Here is a 17,393-nt window from a genome sequence, read left to right as displayed (position 1 = left end):
AACCTGGTGGCATCCTGTACAGGGAATGCAAACTTGTACATCTTATATAGTTTTTGAGGCAGACCTGGGCAGGAGGGCAGGGGAAGTCGAAACGATGCAGCCTTCCAAGGCTGGAGACCTGAGAGGAGGTCCAGGTCCCGCGGTGCCAGAGACCCGGAAGGGTGCCAAGGACCTAGAAAGTTCCATCTCGTTCAGGTCCAAAGCTGCTTCCTCCAGAAAGCCTTCTACAGCTACCGACTCAGGGGCACAGACAAGCCCAAAGAACCCTAGGCCCAGACTTTGTGTTCAAAAGAAAGTGAAATTCAGATGACAGGGGGTGCTTGACTCAGGGTAAGGGCAGACCCTGAGACCACCCACTTGGTTGGCCGGCCTTGTTCCCTTAGGGAGTCACTCCAAACTCCTCCTGGTGTGGTGGGGAAACTGAGGCCCAGGGCGAGAGCCTTCCCCAGGGTCACACAGATGTCAGTGGCAGAGGTGAGATGAAGACTTGAGCCTCTGGAACCTCAGGCGGGGGCATGTCTTCCAGACCAACCCCCTTCATGCCCATGGCCACCTTTCCATGTCCTAGAGGTAACCCCCACCTCCACAGTGTGCCCCCCCAAGCCCATCTTCCTTCTCCTCAGTCTCCTCGGATCCCAGTTCTGCAGTAGCAGAAGATGCCTTTTTCTGTCTTCTTGCTCCAAGCCTGGTCTGGGAAGGGAGCGAAGTGCGTGTCTGTAGGATGTTTTGAAAAGCTAGCGAGCCTCAGTAAACAGTGGAGGGTCCGCGCAGACTCTGGAGCTGCGGCCCCTGGGTTCCAATCTTAGCTCTGCTGCTTCTGAGCTGTGTGATCCTGAGTACGTAACACAATCCGCCTGTGCCTCAGTTGTCCCATCTGTACGTGGTGCTAATGAACTCCAAGGCCAGGCTTGATTTTTGATGCATGGAAAGGGCTTGGCACCGGGTAGCCGACTGGAGCTCACGTATGCCATGCTCTGGAAATGCCCAGTAGGGCTCAGCTACCGTGACGAAATCTAATTCAAATGTACCTGGAATCCCCAGTATCAGCCACACTGTCTGGGGCTCTCTTGAGGCCAAGACTCAGGCCAGAGGGGCAGAGGAGCTGCCTGGGTAGCCGTCTCCTGTCTATGAAAAGCCGGTAAGGGCAGAGCGAAAAGATCCCCTGGCCATCTCAGAAGATCTTGTCTGGGCCCTGAAGGTGGAGGTGGGGGGGAAAGAAGCCTCTGGAAGCTTTGGTTTCCTCATCCCACAAACAAAGATCAGGCACCACCCTCCCAGGGCTGCTAGAAGGAACCGGAAAGAGATGGTATTTTACTATAAGCTCAATAAATGCTAAAGCCTTATTAGAATTGTGCTTGTTTTCTGAGCAAGGGAAGCCAAGTTTCCACCCACCGCGCACTGCCCTCAGGCCGCAGAGGGCCCTGAGGGGCACGGTGACCGGAGTCTGCAGGTATCCCCGGTAGGAGCCTCTGGGCAGGGGAGGGAGTGATATTTACAGTCAGCACAGCTGGGCAACCCACCCCTGGGCCTGGGGCTCACCATGACAAGCCAGCTGGACCAGTCCCCAGCTCCGAAGCCCTCCAAGGCCTCAAGACTCAGGGACAACTTCTCATGGGAGTCTGGGGGCTACTAGATTGGGTGTGGGCCCTCTGGGCACAAAGCAGGGCTGCGGGCCCTCAGAGCCCCAGAGGAGAAGACAAGACAGCAAATCTGTTCCTACCTTCCATCCTTCTGAGACCTTCCCTCCCTCCCCTCCTTTAAAAAAAATATATATAATTTTTTTAAAAGATTTATTTAGAAGCACCTAGGTGGTTCAGTCGGGGAGGCATCTGCCTTCAGCCTGGGTCCTGATCTCGGGGTCCTTGGATCAAGTCCCTCATCGAGCTCCCAGTTCAGCAAGGTGTCTGCTTCTCTCTCTCTCTCTGCCCCTCTACCCACTTATGCGCACTCTCTCAAATTAAAATATCTTTAAAAAAAATAGACTTCTTCAGGGGCGCCTGGGTGGCTCAGTGGGTTAAGGCCTCTGCCTTCGGCTCAGGTCATGATCCCGGGGTCCTGGGTTCGAGCCCCGCATTGGGCTCTTTGCTCAGCAGGGAGCCTGCTTCCCCCTCTCTCTCTGCCTGCCTCCCTGCCTACTTGTGATCTCTGTCTGTCAAATAAATAAATAAATAAAACCTTAAAAAAAAAATAGACTTCTTTATTTATTTTGCAGGGGAGAGAGAGAACGAGTCAGGGAAAGGCAGACAAAGAGGCAGAGAGAGAATCCCAGGCAGACTCCGTGCTGAATGCAGAGCCTGATCCGGGGCTCGGTCTCGTGACCCTGAGATCATGACCCGAGCCAAAACCAAGAGCCAGATGCTCAACCGACTGAACCGCCCTGGCACCCATCTCCCCTCCTTCTCACACCATTCTCGACCACCGCATATCATGCATAAACACTTTAAGGCACTGGAGACAGCCCTGGTGAACCACGGCTGCCAGGCTGGAAATACAGTCACTCATTCACACTTTAACTCACTGGTTCACTTTCTTCTATTTATTGATTCATTCCCACAACAGAATTGTTCTGAGTTCTTGCGATATGGGTGGTAGGCAAAGTTCTGAAGCCCAACAACCTTAATTTCCTTTTTTTCTTATAAGATTTTATTTATTTATTTGACAGAGAGAGATAACAAGAGAGGGACCACAAGCATGGGGAAAGGGAGCGGGAGAATCAGACTCCCCACTGAGCAGGGAGCCCATTGCAGGGCTCGATCCCAGGACCCTGGGATCATGACCTGAGCTGAAAGCAGAGGCTTAACGTCTGAGCCACCCAGGTGCCCCCCCCCAAATGCCCTTAATTTCAATCCTGATTCTGCCACTTGCTAGCTGTGTGACCTTGGGCCAGTGGCTTTCCCTACCTGAGCCTCAGTTTCCACATCTGTAAAATGGGACAGTGCCTCACAGAATTGTGGGTGGAGAGACTAACTGAGCTCTCTCCTCCCCTCCCTGAGTTCCATCTCAGTGAGGGCCATGCTCACCCATTCAGCCCCACACACTCTCTGCACACAGCCCTGGCCCAGGCTGGGGCCTCTGCCCATTGAACAAATGTGAACACAGTGCCGGCCGCCTGGCTCGGGGTCATGGTGGCTTATAGCTGCGGAGTCACACTGCCTGCGGTTTGGATTTGGGCTCTGCCCCTTTTCTTATTTGCAAAATGCCCATAAAAGTCATACCCCCTGCTCTGGTCTGATACGAGAGGAACAGAGGCAGTGTGTGGTGCATATGAAAAAATACATAGTCATGGGGCACCTGGCTGACTCTGTCAGAGAGCAGGCGACTCTTGATCTCAGGGTGGTGAGTTCGAGCCCCAGGCTGGGTATAGAGCACTAAAAAATAAATACACTTAAAATATATATAATAGGGCGCCTGGGTGGCTCAGTGGGTTAAGCCGCTGCCTTCGGCTCAGGTCATGATCTCAGGGTCCTGGGATCGAGTCCTGCATCGGGCTCTCTGCTCAGCAGGGAACCTGCTTCCTCCTCTCAATCTCTCTGCCTGCCTCTCTGCCTACTTGTGATCTCTCTCTGTCAAATAAACAAATAAAAGATCTTTTAAAAAAATTTAAAAAATTAAATCTTTAAAAGTATATGTATATAATATATTTCATATGTAATATAATATATTGTATATGTATATATGTATACGTATAGTCACTATCAGGATGAAGGGGGTGTTGGTTAGAAGCAAGTTTGGCCTCTGGAAGCATGGACCCCATTGGGCGGCCTGTCCAGGACTCTGGCCCCTTGCCCAGCAGTTCCCTCCCCTACCCGCCGCCAGGACAGGCACGGTGCCCTCCAGTCTGATGCTAGGGCGGCACCTGCTGTTACAAAGCTGGACCTGCAGCCACTGGCCCACCCTCTTCCTTGAGGGCCTCGCACTTCCTTCGCAGCGGCGCCTTCCCGCTCTTCCAGTCCGTGCTTCTCCACCGGGGGGGAGGAGGGAGGTGGGGCAGACGTCGTCCAGATGACTCTTGTCACTACCCGTCTAGACCAAGCCGCCACCCCCGTTCGTCTGGATTAGAGGCAGGCTCTGAAGCTTCCCAACCCCCTCCTGCGCCCTCACCCTTGCCTTCTGGTCCCAGCACAAGTGCGAGGGAAAGTTTTGTTTTGTTTTTCAGTAAACTCTACGCCGGACCTGGGGCTTGAACTCAAAATCCCAAGATCAAGAGTCATAAGCTCAGGGTACCCAGCTGGCCCAGTAGGAAGAACATGCAACTCTTGATCTAGGGGTCTTGAGTTCAAGCCCCACAATGGGTGTAGCGGTTATGTAAATAAATAAATAAATAAACTAACTTAAAAAAAAGAGTCACATGCTCTACCCATGGATCCAGCCAGGCGCCCCTACAGGAACTATTTTTTTAAAGGTAGGTCTGGGCATGTCACTCTCCGCTCACAATTTCCAACAGCACCTATCTTACAATAAAATCTGAAGACCTCATCACCGCCTGCCAGGCCTCACATGATGAGGTCCCTGCTGTGTCTCCGGCCACTGTTTCATGTGCACATGCACACTGTTGTCTTCCCCCAACCAGAGAACGAGCTCCTTCAGGGTGGGCCCTTGTCTGTCTTATCACGGCTCCAACTGAGGGTCTTGCCCAGAGCACACAGTAGGTGCCCAGTAAACACCTGGTGAGCGAATGAACACTCCAGCCAGACTGAGGGACTCTGTTCCTTCTTCTGGAACACTCCCTAGCCCTGTTCCCTTGCCTTTGTGTGGCTCACTCTCTGGTCACATCTTAGATACCACTTCCTGCAGGAAGCCCTCCCGGATCTCTTCTCCCCAGAGTGGGCTGGACGCCCTCCTTCAGCCCCAGCATTATTCTGTATGCTTTACTGTTGCGCTTATCAGAAGGCATAGTAACAGTCGTCTTCTTTTCTTGACTCCCCCACCAGGCAGGGAGCCCCCCGAGGACGGAGTTATGGCTACTCCCTCTGGATCCCCTCTGCCTCAGAGGGATTCCGCGGAGTGGAATCTCTGTGTGATCTCTTAGCTCTGTGCACCTCAGCTCCCTAACCTGAGCTTCCTCACACAGGCACGCCCAAGGATGTCGCTTCCCTGGTACAGAGCAAACCGCCAGTACAACTTGGCTACTAGGGTTTGTAGGAAACTAGCAAAATAGTTGTTAAATAAGTACGTGAACATTTAGCGGTTTTGTTTTTCAGAGAGGGAGGGGATAGGGGCAGAGGGAGAGGGAGAGAGAGAAACTTAAGCAGGTTCCATGTCCAGCACAGAGCTGATGTGGGGCTTGATCTCACGACCCTGAGATCATGACCTGAGCTGAAATCAAGAGTCAGACGCTTCACTAATGGAGCCCCCCAGGGACGTTCAGCAATTTTAACAAGAAATCCTGGAGACGTGCTTCCTCAGCTGAGTTGATAAAGCATTCCGCACACCGCCATCCATCTTGGAACATACACACAACCTCACACACACGCCAGTGACCCCGCTTCCCGCTGGGTAACGTGACTGCCTCTGTGAGGCAGGGACCCCCCCCCCCACTCACCCCTTGTATCCCTATGGGCCTGGTATGCAGTAGCTGCTCAGGAAATAAGGCTCTTATGTATCTGATCAAACACGAAACCCCATTACCTTGCCGAGCCCCTCCCGTGCCCTCTCGACCGACAACTCCCCTTAGTTCCCATTTTGGGTCACCGGGCCCTGCCTGGGGGCCCGAATTTCCCCACCTGGTGTCCGGGTCTCCCAGGGACCCACACCCTGGCCCAAGAGCCAGGATGGCGACAAACAACTCATTGGGCCTGCCGGTCACCCTGGGGCAGCCTGATGCCATGCAGGTCGCCTCGGGACAGGACGCCAGCCAGGTGGCGGAGGGGAGGGTGGATTTTCACGGTGCCGGCTCCTTCTCATCTTCTACATCATACTTTGTGACCCGCTCAGAGGTCTTTCCCTCCCACCGTATCAGAAAATCTCCGTGCCTCCCATCACCTCCCAGCCCCGCACCCCACGTCAGGTCCTACACAGCACTTGTTCCATCACTGTTCAAAATCACCTTTATTGATTCATTTATTTTTTTAAAAAGATTTTATTTATTTATTTGACAGAGAGAGGTCACAAGTAGGCAGAGAGAGAGAGAGGAGGAAGCAGGCTCCCTGCTGAGCAGAGAGCCCGATGCGGGACTCGATCCCAGGACCCTGAGATCATGACCTGAGCCGAAGGCAGCGGCTTAACCCACTGAGCCACCCAGGCGCCCTATTAATTCATTTATTTATTTAACCCTTCACCCACCCCCACCGCCCCGAGGATAAGCTCCGAGAATGCTGTGCTGTCTTTCCTAGTACTCTGCTGAGCCTGGCATGCAGAAGATGCGACATTAGGATTTGCTGTAGGATGAACTAGTCTCTTTCCCTACGCAGGGACCTTAAGGCGAACAAAGATAAGTGGGAGGAAGGAGGAGGCCTTCGAGCGTGTACGTGACGGCTGCTTCGGATGTCCTTGATCGTTCTAATGTTGTTCCTTGGCTCGGGTACAAAGACTTCTGCTTGGCTGGGGAAGGGGGGCTGGGTTTTGGGAACCTCAGTTCGGAGCTCTCCAGCCCGCTGTGCCAACCCCTCCTCCAGGGCCAGGCTCTTCTAGTTACTCTGCCTGCCTGCAGACACAGGAGGAGAGGGCTTTGAGCGAGCCGATGACCGTGCCCCAAGCTGAAGACCTTGAGGCCACAGCCTTCAAGGGATTCCCCTTGGCTTCAGGAGCCTCCTGGGGGACCTGTGGACTGACTGGGGAGGAAGCTGGGGCCACCGGCCCTCTGCGGGCTGGCTGGGCCCCCCCGGGGTGGGCCAGGAGTCCCCCACCCACAGGGGCCTCCTGAGTCAGGTGGGGCGGGTTTTCGCCACAGAACAAGATATAGGTCTTCATTGGAGGAGTGACAGGTCCTGGATGAGGACCGGAGGCTCGGGGGGGCACCAGGGGTTCCACCAGGGAGAGCTGTTTGCCACGAGCACAGTCGATAACAAAAGTGAGGTGAGCGGCAGGGATGGCCTTCGGGCGGCAGGCAGGCTTCCCACCTGGAAGGAAGGAGACCGAAGGCTTGTGTCAGCACAGTCCGTCCGCTGTGGTTTCCTTCATTCACCTGTTCCTTCCGCCGGGGTTTCACTGCCCAACTGGCTGACACACAAAGATGGTTAGAGAGTGGGGTCTAAGAGCATGGATTTCAGCACGAGGGAGACCTGAGTTGAAATCCCGGCTTTCCCCTACTCAGCCGTCTGCCTTCTGGAACAGAGCCCCGGGGATCAGAGTTTCTGTGTGTAGGAATTTCCCAAGTGGACTCTGGTATGCTGGCGGGGCGGGGGGGGGGGGGGGGGGGGGCGTGGCGCGTGGTGCTAAGGCTCTGCATTTTTTTTTTTAAAGATTTTTTTTTATCTATTTGACAGAGAGAGAGACATCAGAGAGAGGGAACATAAGCAAGGGGAGTGGGAGAGGGAGAAGCAGGCTCCCCACTGAGCAGGGAACCAATGTGGGGCTCGATCCCACACCCCCGGCATCATGATCTGAGCCGAAGGCAGAGGCTTAATGACTGAGCCACCCAGGCACCCCGAGGCTCTGCATTTTTAGCGATTCCCCAGGGAATGCCCATGCTGCTGGTCCACAGACCACACTGTTGAAGTGATGAGGTCCTTGAACAAGAGGAAGGTCCTGCCATCTTTTACAGATGAGGAAACTGAGGCTCGGCTTGTGCAAATGGTGGTCCTCAGGGAGCACCAGGCTGCTCTCCCCTCCCTTCCCCGAAACAACCTCATCTCTAGCCCTGGAGGCCACTGGTAGTGCCTGGAGCCGTCTGAGGATCCAGACGTGCTGGCATTCCTGCAGTCTTACTTTTGTACCCTCCGGACTCAGCTCAGGGAGAAGCCATGAGCCAGTCCCTCCCCCTTATCAATGAAGCAAGGACCATAGCAGCTCCATGCAAATCCAGAGCCTGGACTCTCCAACAGTGCACTTCTTGAGTTACCTAAATAAATTCTCTTCGCTATGTGCTTTTCCTCACGACACAGTCTTGGAAGGAAGCTCATGTTCTGGTAGGTTCGTTAACACAGGGAATCCACCAAGCCCACCAGCCTGGCTTGAGAATCCTGGCAGTTCCAGAGAGGGTGTCTGCCCTGCCAAGCCCCACCTCAGCTGGTCCTTCTGCGGTGCCGAGGACCCCTGCCCACCACCTATTACCTGAGCAGGTCTCCAGATCTGTCTCAAGGCCCATGACTCTGGCGCTGGCTTGTTGGTCGCTGGGGGGTTTCGAGAGCGAGCGGTCACTGCTGCAGCCACAGTGGGAGAACTTCTAGCTCTGGAAGGAGGAGAATGCCTCAGGAGCTTTTCCCAGGATGTAGTTCCCCACCCAAGAATCAGACCTTTTATATTTACTGGACCGGATCCGGATCTGCCAGGAGCCGCAGGAACTGGCCCGGGGCAGCTAGCGGATCGCTTTGATGCTCAGGGTTATGTCAACAGAATTGTTGTCAGGTCACCACTGGGAGGCTGTTTTACCGAACAGACACCATTTCTCTCCACTCCAGCCACTTCCCACCCATTCTGTACATCAGTCTGCCCAGACTTCAACAAGAAAATGGATTTCTCAGGGCACCTGTGTGACTCAGTGGTTTAAGCCTCTGCCTTCGGCTCAGGTCATGATCTCAGGGTCCTGGGATCGAGCCCCGCCCGCATAGGGCTCTCTGCTCGGCAGGGAGCCTGCTTCCCCCCTCTCTCTGTCTGCCTCTATCCCTATTTGTGATCTATCTCTCTCTCTCTCTGTCAGATAAATAAATAAGTAAATAAATAAAATCTTTAAAAAACAACAAAAAAGAAAGAAAATGGATTTCTCACAACCCTGGATGCTGGGGCCAGATCAAGATGTTCACGGAATCTGTGTTTGGTGAGGACTCACCAGGGATTGGAAACGGCAGGGTCTTCATGGGGCAAAATGGGCAGGGGTGCTGCCTGGAGTCCCTTGTATCTGGGTACCAACCTCTTCACGAGGACTCCATGCTCATAATCTAATCACCTCCCAAAAGCACCACTTCCAAATCCCACCACACTCGGGATTCCACTTCAGTATATGAATTTGAGGAGGACACGTTTATCGACAGCCTCTTTTAAATCAACCGATGTTTTTATTGAAAAAAAAAAAGGTATTTACTTTATTAGCACCATTTTTTAAGGGGAGTGTAGTTGACGTGCAATATTGTGTCAGTTTCAGGTGCCTGACAGAGACTTAATGATTTGACATTTACACATAGTAGGAAATGCTCACTGCGGGAAGTGTAGTTACCATCTGTCACGAAAAAAAAAAAATTATTACAATATTATCAGCTACGGTCCCCATTCCCACACTTCACTTTTCATCTTTGTGACTTCTTCATTCTATTTTTAAGTTATTATTATTGTTGTTTTAAGATTTTATTTATTTATTTGAGAGAGAGAGAGCATGCGAGTGAGGGGGAGGAACAGAGGGAGAGGGACAAGCAGACTCCATACAGAGCACAGAGCCTGATGAAGGGCTCGATCTCACGACCCTGAGAGAACGCCCTGAGCCGAAATCAAGAGTCAGTCGCTCAACCCCTGAGATCAAGACCCAGTCACCCAGACACCCTGGCTTATTCGTTTTAAAACTGAAAGTTTGTACCTCCTTATTTTTATTTTTATTTATTTTTATTTTTTTATATTTTTTAAAGATTTTATTTGTTTATTTGACAGAGAGAGATCACAAGTAGGCAGAGAGTTAGGTAGGCAGAGAGAGAAGGGGAAGCAGGCTCCCCGCTGAGCAGAGAGCCCGATGCGGGGCTCGATCCCAGGACACTGAGATCATGACCTGAGCCGAAGGCAGCGGCTTAATCCACTGAGCCACCCAGGTGCCCCTGTATGTTCTTATTTTTAATTAAATATTTTATTTTTAAGTGATTTCTACACCAAAGGTGGGGCTCAAATTCAGAACCCCAATACCAAAACTCACAACCCTGAGATCAAGAGAGATACATGCTCTAGCAACTAAGTCATCCAGGCCCCCCAGTGTTGTAACTGGAAGTTTGTACCTCTTAATGCCCTTCGCCTATTTTGCCTAACTGCCCACCCCCCCAACCCTCTGACAACCACCAGTTTGTTCTCTGTATTCGTGAGTCTGTTTCAGTTCGTTTGCTCATTTGTTGGAAATATACTTTGAATTGAAAATCAGTATTGTTTCATTAAATGTAACAGTATCATCTCTGTACATTACCAGTAACTCTGCATGGCGTAAGAATAGTGCTCCCCCAAAGAATAGTGCTCCCCCAAAGAATAGTGCTCCCCCAAAGATAGCCCTAGGGCCATGCCCTAGGCCCCGGAACCTGTGAACACGTTTCCTGACACAGCAAAAAATGACTTCAAAAAGTGATTAAGGGCATTCCACTTCTAACATCAATTCTGATGTGTGTGTCTGATTTCTCCCCATGCCAGCAAGCGATTAACTCTACTCTGACACTACCTAGAGTCAGCGAGATTCTACAGATGAAGGGCTCATTCCAACATGACTGCCAGTCCCCCCACTGCTCATGCTAATTGTAATTCCACACTGTCCTCTGTGATTCTGATTTCTAGATCAGAGCTTCCCATGACCCCCTCTTATATGCTAGAGTGGCACACAGAAGTCAGTAAAACATTTTACTTACTAGATTACCAGTTTTTTTTTTTTTACGATTTTATTTATTTATTTGATACTGAGAGAAAGCACAAGCCTGCAGAGCAGTTGGCAAAGAGAGAGGGAGAAGCGGGCTCCCCACTGAGCAGAGAGCCTGGTACAGGGCTCCATCCCAGGACCCCGAGATCATGACCTAAGCTGAAGGCAGACACTAAACTGACTGAGCCACCCAGGTACCCCTAGGGTTCTGTTTCATTTAGTTTATAGATTTTATTTATCTATCTGAGATAGAGTAGTAGCGAGAGAGATCACAGAAGGCAAGGGAGAAGGAGAAGCAGAGCACTGCTGAGCAGGGAGCCCGACACGGGGCTCAATCCCAGGACCCAGAAATCAGGACCTGAGTCAAAGCAGACGCTTAACCGACTGAACCAGCCAGACACCCCTAGATTACCAGTTTATTATAAAAGTGCGCAACTCAGGAACAGCCAGGTGGAAGAGATGCACAGGGCAGAGGGCGGAGAAAGGAACGGAGCTTCTAACACTCTGTAAGGCCACCATTCTTCCTCGATCTCCCCCAGTCTGTTCACGGAGGATTAAATCATTACCCATTAGTGACCGAACTCCACCACCAGCCTCTGCACCCTCCTTGACGTTGGTGGGTGGGGCTGAAAGTTCTAATTGGTTCCCCTGGCCACCAGGTCCTTAGGTGATTTAGGGTCTTTCTAAAAGCCAGGTAGGGGTTCCTGGGTGGCTCAGTGGGTTAAAGCCTCTGCGTTCGGCTCAGGGCATGATCCCAGGGTCCTGGGATGGAGCCCTGCATTGAGCCCCGCATCACATGGGGCTTTCTGCTCAGAAGGGAGCCTGCCTCCCTCTCTCTCTCTCTGCCTGCCTCTACCTACTTGTGATCGCTGTCTGTCAAATAAATAGATAAAACCTTCAAAAAAAAAAAAAAAAAAGCCAGCTCATGGGGTATCCCAGTGGCTTGGTCGGTGCAGCGTTTAGCTCTTGATTTCCGCTCAGGTCCTGATCTTGGAGCCCTGGGATTGGGCCCGTGTGGGGCTCCATGCTCGGTGCAGAGTCTGCTTGTCCTTCTTCCTCTGTTCCTCCCCCTGCTCACGCTCTCTCTTTCTCTCTCTCAAATTAACAAATAAAAATAAAAATCTTTTAAAATTTTTAAAAATAAAAGTTACCTTGTTAATACATAACAAAAGGTGCCTTTTCTGGGGAAGGAAAGTAAATCATGTTTTTTTTTTTAATTTTTAAAAAGGTTTTATTTATTTATTTGACAGAGATCACAAGTAGGCAGAGAGGCAGGCAGAAACAGAGAGAGGAGGAAGCAGGCTCCCCGCTGAGCAGAGAGCCCGATGTGGGGCACGATCCCAGGACCCTGGGATCATGACCTGAGCCGAAGGCAGAGGCTTTAACCCACTGAGCCACTCAGGTGCCCCAAAGATACCTTAAAAAAAAAAAAAAAGATTTCATTTGTTCATTTGATAGAGCATAAGCAAAGGGGAGTGGCAGCAGAGGAAGAGGGAGAGGCAGGCTTCCCGTTGAGCAGGGACCCCAATGTGGGGGGCTCCATCCCAGGACCCTGGGATCATGACCTGAGCCAAAGGCAGAGGCTTAACCGACCGAGCCACCCAGGCGCCCCCAAAACACACCTTTCTTGCTCTCAGCACCTGGGCAGTTTGAAAGGGTGAGAGTTCTGTGCCAGGAATTGGACAAAGAGCAGATAACATATATTTCTTATGATAAATCACATTGTCACAGGTGTGCACTTTGAAAGGAAGAGATTATCCTGAATTATTTGAGCACAATTCAATCACACTAGTCTTTATAATTGGAACACATTTCCTGGCTGGGTTAGAAAGAGATGTGTTGATGAAAAAAAGGCCAGAGACAGGACGTGAGACTCACCTGTCATTGCTGGCTTTGAAGAAGGTGTAAAGGGGCCATGAGCCCAGGAATTCGGGCGGCCTCTGTAAACTGGAAAAGGCAAGGAAAGGGATTTTTCCCCCCCAGGACCTTCATGGAGGAACCTCCCTGACAACATCTTAATTTCGGCACAGTGAAACCCATGTCAGGCTTCTGACCAACCGATAATAAACACATGTTGCCTTAAGCCACTAGATTGTGGTACTTTGCCATAGCAGTGACAGAAAACTGATAGTCCCTGCAAAAGCCAAAGAAAATACAATTAAATTCTAGCTGGATATTGTTGCTTGTGTGATTTGACTTAAAACTGACCGGGCACTTGTGGACACCTGTTCTCCTACGATCGTGTGATGAGAAGGGGAAGCCCCAGCTTCCCACCAACGCCATCACCCAGGTCTAACCACAAGAAAAATATAGGGAAAACCAAACCAAAGGACATTCTGTCAAATACCTGCCTGGTGCTCCTCAAGCAGTCAAGATCATGAAAAAATAAGACGGAAAAACCATCACAGAAGGAAGGAGACTAAGAGGACAAGGCAACGAAACGCTTTGTGGGATCCTGGATTGGATCCTGGAATCAAGAAGGGATGTTATGGGCGCACCTGGGTGGCTCAGTCGGTGAAGCCGCTGCCTTCAGCTCAGGTCATGATCCTAGGGTCCTTGGATCAAGCCCCACATCCGGCTCTCTGCTCAGCGGGGAGCCTGCTTCCTCCCCACTCTCTCTGCCTGCCTCTCTGCCAACTTGTGATCTGTGTCTGTCAAATGAATAAATAAAATATTTTTTTTAAAAAAGGAAATGCATCATTTTACAACCTCTAATGAAATCATTGATTCAGGCAAGGATCTTCAAAGGAAGGAACTGTTAAGTGGGAAGTTGATGGGAACTTTCCAAAAAAGGAATCGGGCTGCTCCCACCCAAACCCGCTATTGATCTTAGCACCACTGAGGGGGGCCCTGATGTGACTCAGCAGCATCTAGAACATGCTCTTACTGCAAATGTTGGACCTGAACCTACTTATCCCTCTCCCTTGAATTTGCAGGAAATGGAAGGAGAGAAGAGTTATTCAGATGACGCACGAGGAAGCAAACAGAGAAATCCAGAATGTGGGATGGTCTAGAGGATGTGATTCCAAAGGACATTCTTTAAAAAAAAAAAAAAAAAAAAGATTTTATTAAAAAAGAAGATTTTTTTTTTTTTAAATCTTACATCATGGATACGTAAGAGTTGCGCGCTGAGCAATAGGAGGGTTGAATGACCTACTTGGGGTTTGCTTTAAAATATTTCGGAGCGTGGAAGGGGGTGCCTGGATGGTGCACTTGGTTGGCCATCTGAGTCTTGTTTCAGGTCAGGTCATGATCTCAGCGTCGTGAGATGGAGCTCTGTTCAGGGCTCATGCACAGAGCGGAGTCGGCTGAAGTTTCTCTTTTTCCCTCTCCCTCTGCCTCTGCCCCTGCCCCTCCCTGCCTCGTGGCTCTCTCCCTAAAATAAATAAATAAATCTTTTAAAAAATAGTAAATAGATAAATAAAATACTTCAGTATTTTTTATTTTTATTCACCCAGGGGCACCTGGGTGGCTTAGTTGATTGGGCATCTGACTCTTGATCTCAGTGCAGGTCTAGATCTTGGGATTGCGAGTTCAAGTCCCACATTGGGCTCCATACTGGGCATGGAGCCTACTCAAAAAAATAAGAAAGAAAAAAGAAAGGATGATGTATTAAGTATCTGTAGGCAAACAACTGTTGAATCTGGATGGTGGGCAAATAGAAAATATTTTGTTATTTGTATCTAGTTTAATATTTTATTGTATTATTTTATATAGTCCTCTATTTTTTAAAAAAAATATTTCATTTATTTACTTGACAGAGAGAGAGATCACAAGTAGGCAGAGAGGCAGGCAGAGAGAGAGGGGGAAGCAGACTCCCCGCTGAGCAGGGAGCCCAATGTGGGGCTCTATCCCAGGACCCTGAGATCATGACCTGAGCCAAAGGCAGACTCTTACACCCCTGAGCCACTCAGGTGCCCCTTTATTTTTTTTTTTTTTTAAGATTTATTTATCTATTTTAGAGAGAAAGAGACAGAGAGTATTGGGGGAGAGGGATAGAGAAAATCTTAAGTAGGCTCCACACCCAGCCCAGAGCCCCCTGTGGGGCTGGATCTCACAATCCTGAGATCATGACCTGAGCCAAACTCAAGAGTCTGACACCGAACTGACTGAGCCACCCAGGCACCCCTTCTTTCCTTTTTTTTTTTTTTTCTTTTTAAAAGTAAACTCTGTGCCCAACATGGGGCTCAAACTCATGACCCTGAGATCAAGAATCACACACTCCACCACCTGAGCGAGCCAGTATGCCCTATTCTATCTAGTACTTTATAACATTTTCAGAATGGACGTGAATTGAAAAAGTGTATGTGAAGGATGACTGTGAAGAGTGAAGAAAACCATTTCATGACGAACAGGCAAAGAAAACATCGTTGCATTTATAAGTTAATAATATATTGTTACATAGTTCATGATTTTCAACCTGTGTGTGATCAAATTGATAAGCTAAATTGCATAAATAGACATTTGTCAGTTTATCTACAGCCTTTCAAGTTTATAGCCACACAGTTAGCCAACCATTGAAGTTCTCCTGGTTGGGAAAAGACCCACGTGTAAACGATAACTGAGCTTTGGGACATTAGGGTAGGGGGTGGGTGAGGTTTTGGCTGGAGACTCCAGAAACAGTGAGGGGCCCCGTGTGTCCCTCAGACAGCTAAGGGGAGAGGGGATTGGACCGGAGAGGAGGAGTGGGAGGGGGTGGTCTGAAGTAATAGACTGCAGCAACACCCCCCCCCCCCCCCCCCCCCCCCCCGCCCAACCAGTAAGAAATCAGGCAACCAGCATCCTTCACTCATTTCAGCAGCAGGGTATACTGAGCTCCTGCTCTTGGCCACCTAGCCTGAATTTGTAGATTTCCTCTTTTGGATTGTTCTAAGGAATTTCTGGCATCTCACCTTCATTTAATGAAGACCACTATTGGGTCTCAACTATCAATCAACCAACTGTGCTGTTAGAACCATTCTCAGCTGTTGGATCTGGGATGTTAAAACCCCAGGGTCTCTTGGGTTCACTAATATTTATAAATTCAGCCAAGTTTAATCTTATGTTCCTTCCTCCCTGACTTAACATGTCTAAGTTACAGGTATATTCTCTACGTTTCAGCACACGGATTAGCTGGGGTTTGCTTCTTTTTAATTCCCCTTCCTTGCTTGCTTGCTTTCCTAAATCAGTAATTCACCTCTAGGTCAGACCACGTGCTTGTTCCCTGGGGCACTTTGGACTGGGGCAGATCTGGAAACCAATAAAGGATAATGATCTCTGAGTGGAATCAGCATCTCTTTGCAAAGTAACTTCCTCAGATAAGGACCTACGTGCTTTCCAAGGAAAGCAGGATCAGTCTCATTCAATGAAAAGAGGGTGCTGCATCCAAGGTAAGAGTTTCACTGAATTTTGGATTTGGAGAGGTCAGGGAACTTAGTCTTTTGCCTCCACCCAAACACCCCCCATCTTAATTGCTAAGTGCCACTCGTTCCCATTCAATGCACCTAGCCAGCCTGTGAATACAACTTCTATTGTAATTGTATTACAATTCAGCAGTCCACAGGATCAGCTCTGTCCAATTTTTGGCTACATAAGCCCTGTAGCTACAAGAGAGGAGATAACGTTTTTAGAGTTGTCAGGAATGGCCCTTGTTTCTCTGGTCCTGTCTTGAGCTGAGAATTTAAACCCTAAATATTTCCTTTTTGAATGTCTTCAGTGCAATTATAAATAGACAGCCTACGTGATAGTCCTTACGGTCCTCCTCCTCTAATGGTAGGTCGTGGCAACTACTCCATCTACTAAAGCCTATCTTTATTAGGCACGTTCCCCCAGGCAACAATACTTAACTGTGATAAGTGATAATATCCTTAATGCCTTGACCCCCTTGGAGGTCAGTTTCCTGCAGAAATAGAAACCTTGCTGGGCATTCTCTTTAAACTTTTTATTTTGAAAAAAAAATGTAGGTTCACATGCAATTGTTCTTGTGGGTTTTTTTTTTTTTTTTTTTTTTTTTAGATTTTATTTATTTATTCAACAGAGAGAGAGAGAACACAAGCAGCGGGAGCGGCAGGCAGAGGGAGAGGGAGAAGCAGGTCCTCTGCAGAGCAAGAAGCCCCATGCAGGGCTCTATCCCTGGGATCATGAACTAAGCTGAAGGCAGACTCTTCACCAACTGAGCCACCCAGGTGCCCATGTTTTTGTGTTGAGAAAGAGAGAGAGAGCGTGCTGACCGCAGAGCCCACAACCCTGAGATCATGACCTGTGCCAAAATCAAGAATCATAAAGAGTCGAACGCTCAACTGAGTGAACCACCCATGCACCCCAGTTCACAAGCCATTGTAAGAAACAATACAGAGCGATCCCACCACCCCGTATTCACCCACTTTCCTCCGTGCTCTCATCTTGTGAGGCTATAGTACCATCATATCACAACCAGGATATTGACAGCGATACACAGTCAAGGTACAGAACATTTCCATTGTAAAAGGATCCTTCATGTTGTCTTCAGACTTCTTTTTTTATTTTATTTATTTGACAGACAAGATCACAAGTAGGCAGAGAGGCAGGCAGAGAAAGAGAGAGAGAGGAAGCAGGCTCCCTGCCGAGCAGAGAGCCTGATGCGGGGCTTGATCCCAGGACCCTGGGATCATGACTGTCACCACCTGAGCCGAAGGCAGAGGCTTTAACCCACTGAGCCACCCAGGCGCCCCTTCAGACTTCTTTT

The 17,393-nt window shown here is 49.7% G+C and overlaps 1 protein-coding gene across 1 annotated transcript; it reads right to left on the bottom strand.

Moving 5' to 3' along the window:
- Window positions 1–6,065: 6,065 nt before the first annotated feature.
- On the bottom strand, window positions 6,066–8,372 carry SRARP (steroid receptor associated and regulated protein). The gene is made up of 2 exons (XM_059374981.1): window positions 8,212–8,372; window positions 6,066–7,058 (listed from the first exon to the last, which is right to left on the bottom strand). Exons 1-2 carry the CDS (start codon window positions 8,243–8,245, stop codon window positions 6,631–6,633), a joined length of 462 nt encoding a protein of 153 aa, XP_059230964.1. The 5' UTR covers window positions 8,246–8,372; the 3' UTR covers window positions 6,066–6,630.
- Between the last annotated feature and the right edge of the window lie 9,021 nt (window positions 8,373–17,393).

The sequence above is a fragment of the Mustela nigripes genome, chromosome 14 (genome assembly GCF_022355385.1).
Source record: "Mustela nigripes isolate SB6536 chromosome 14, MUSNIG.SB6536, whole genome shotgun sequence".
NCBI lineage: Eukaryota > Metazoa > Chordata > Mammalia > Carnivora > Mustelidae > Mustela > Mustela nigripes.
Note: the sequence above shows the minus strand (reverse complement) of the source record. Positions and strands in the feature narration are given on the sequence as shown.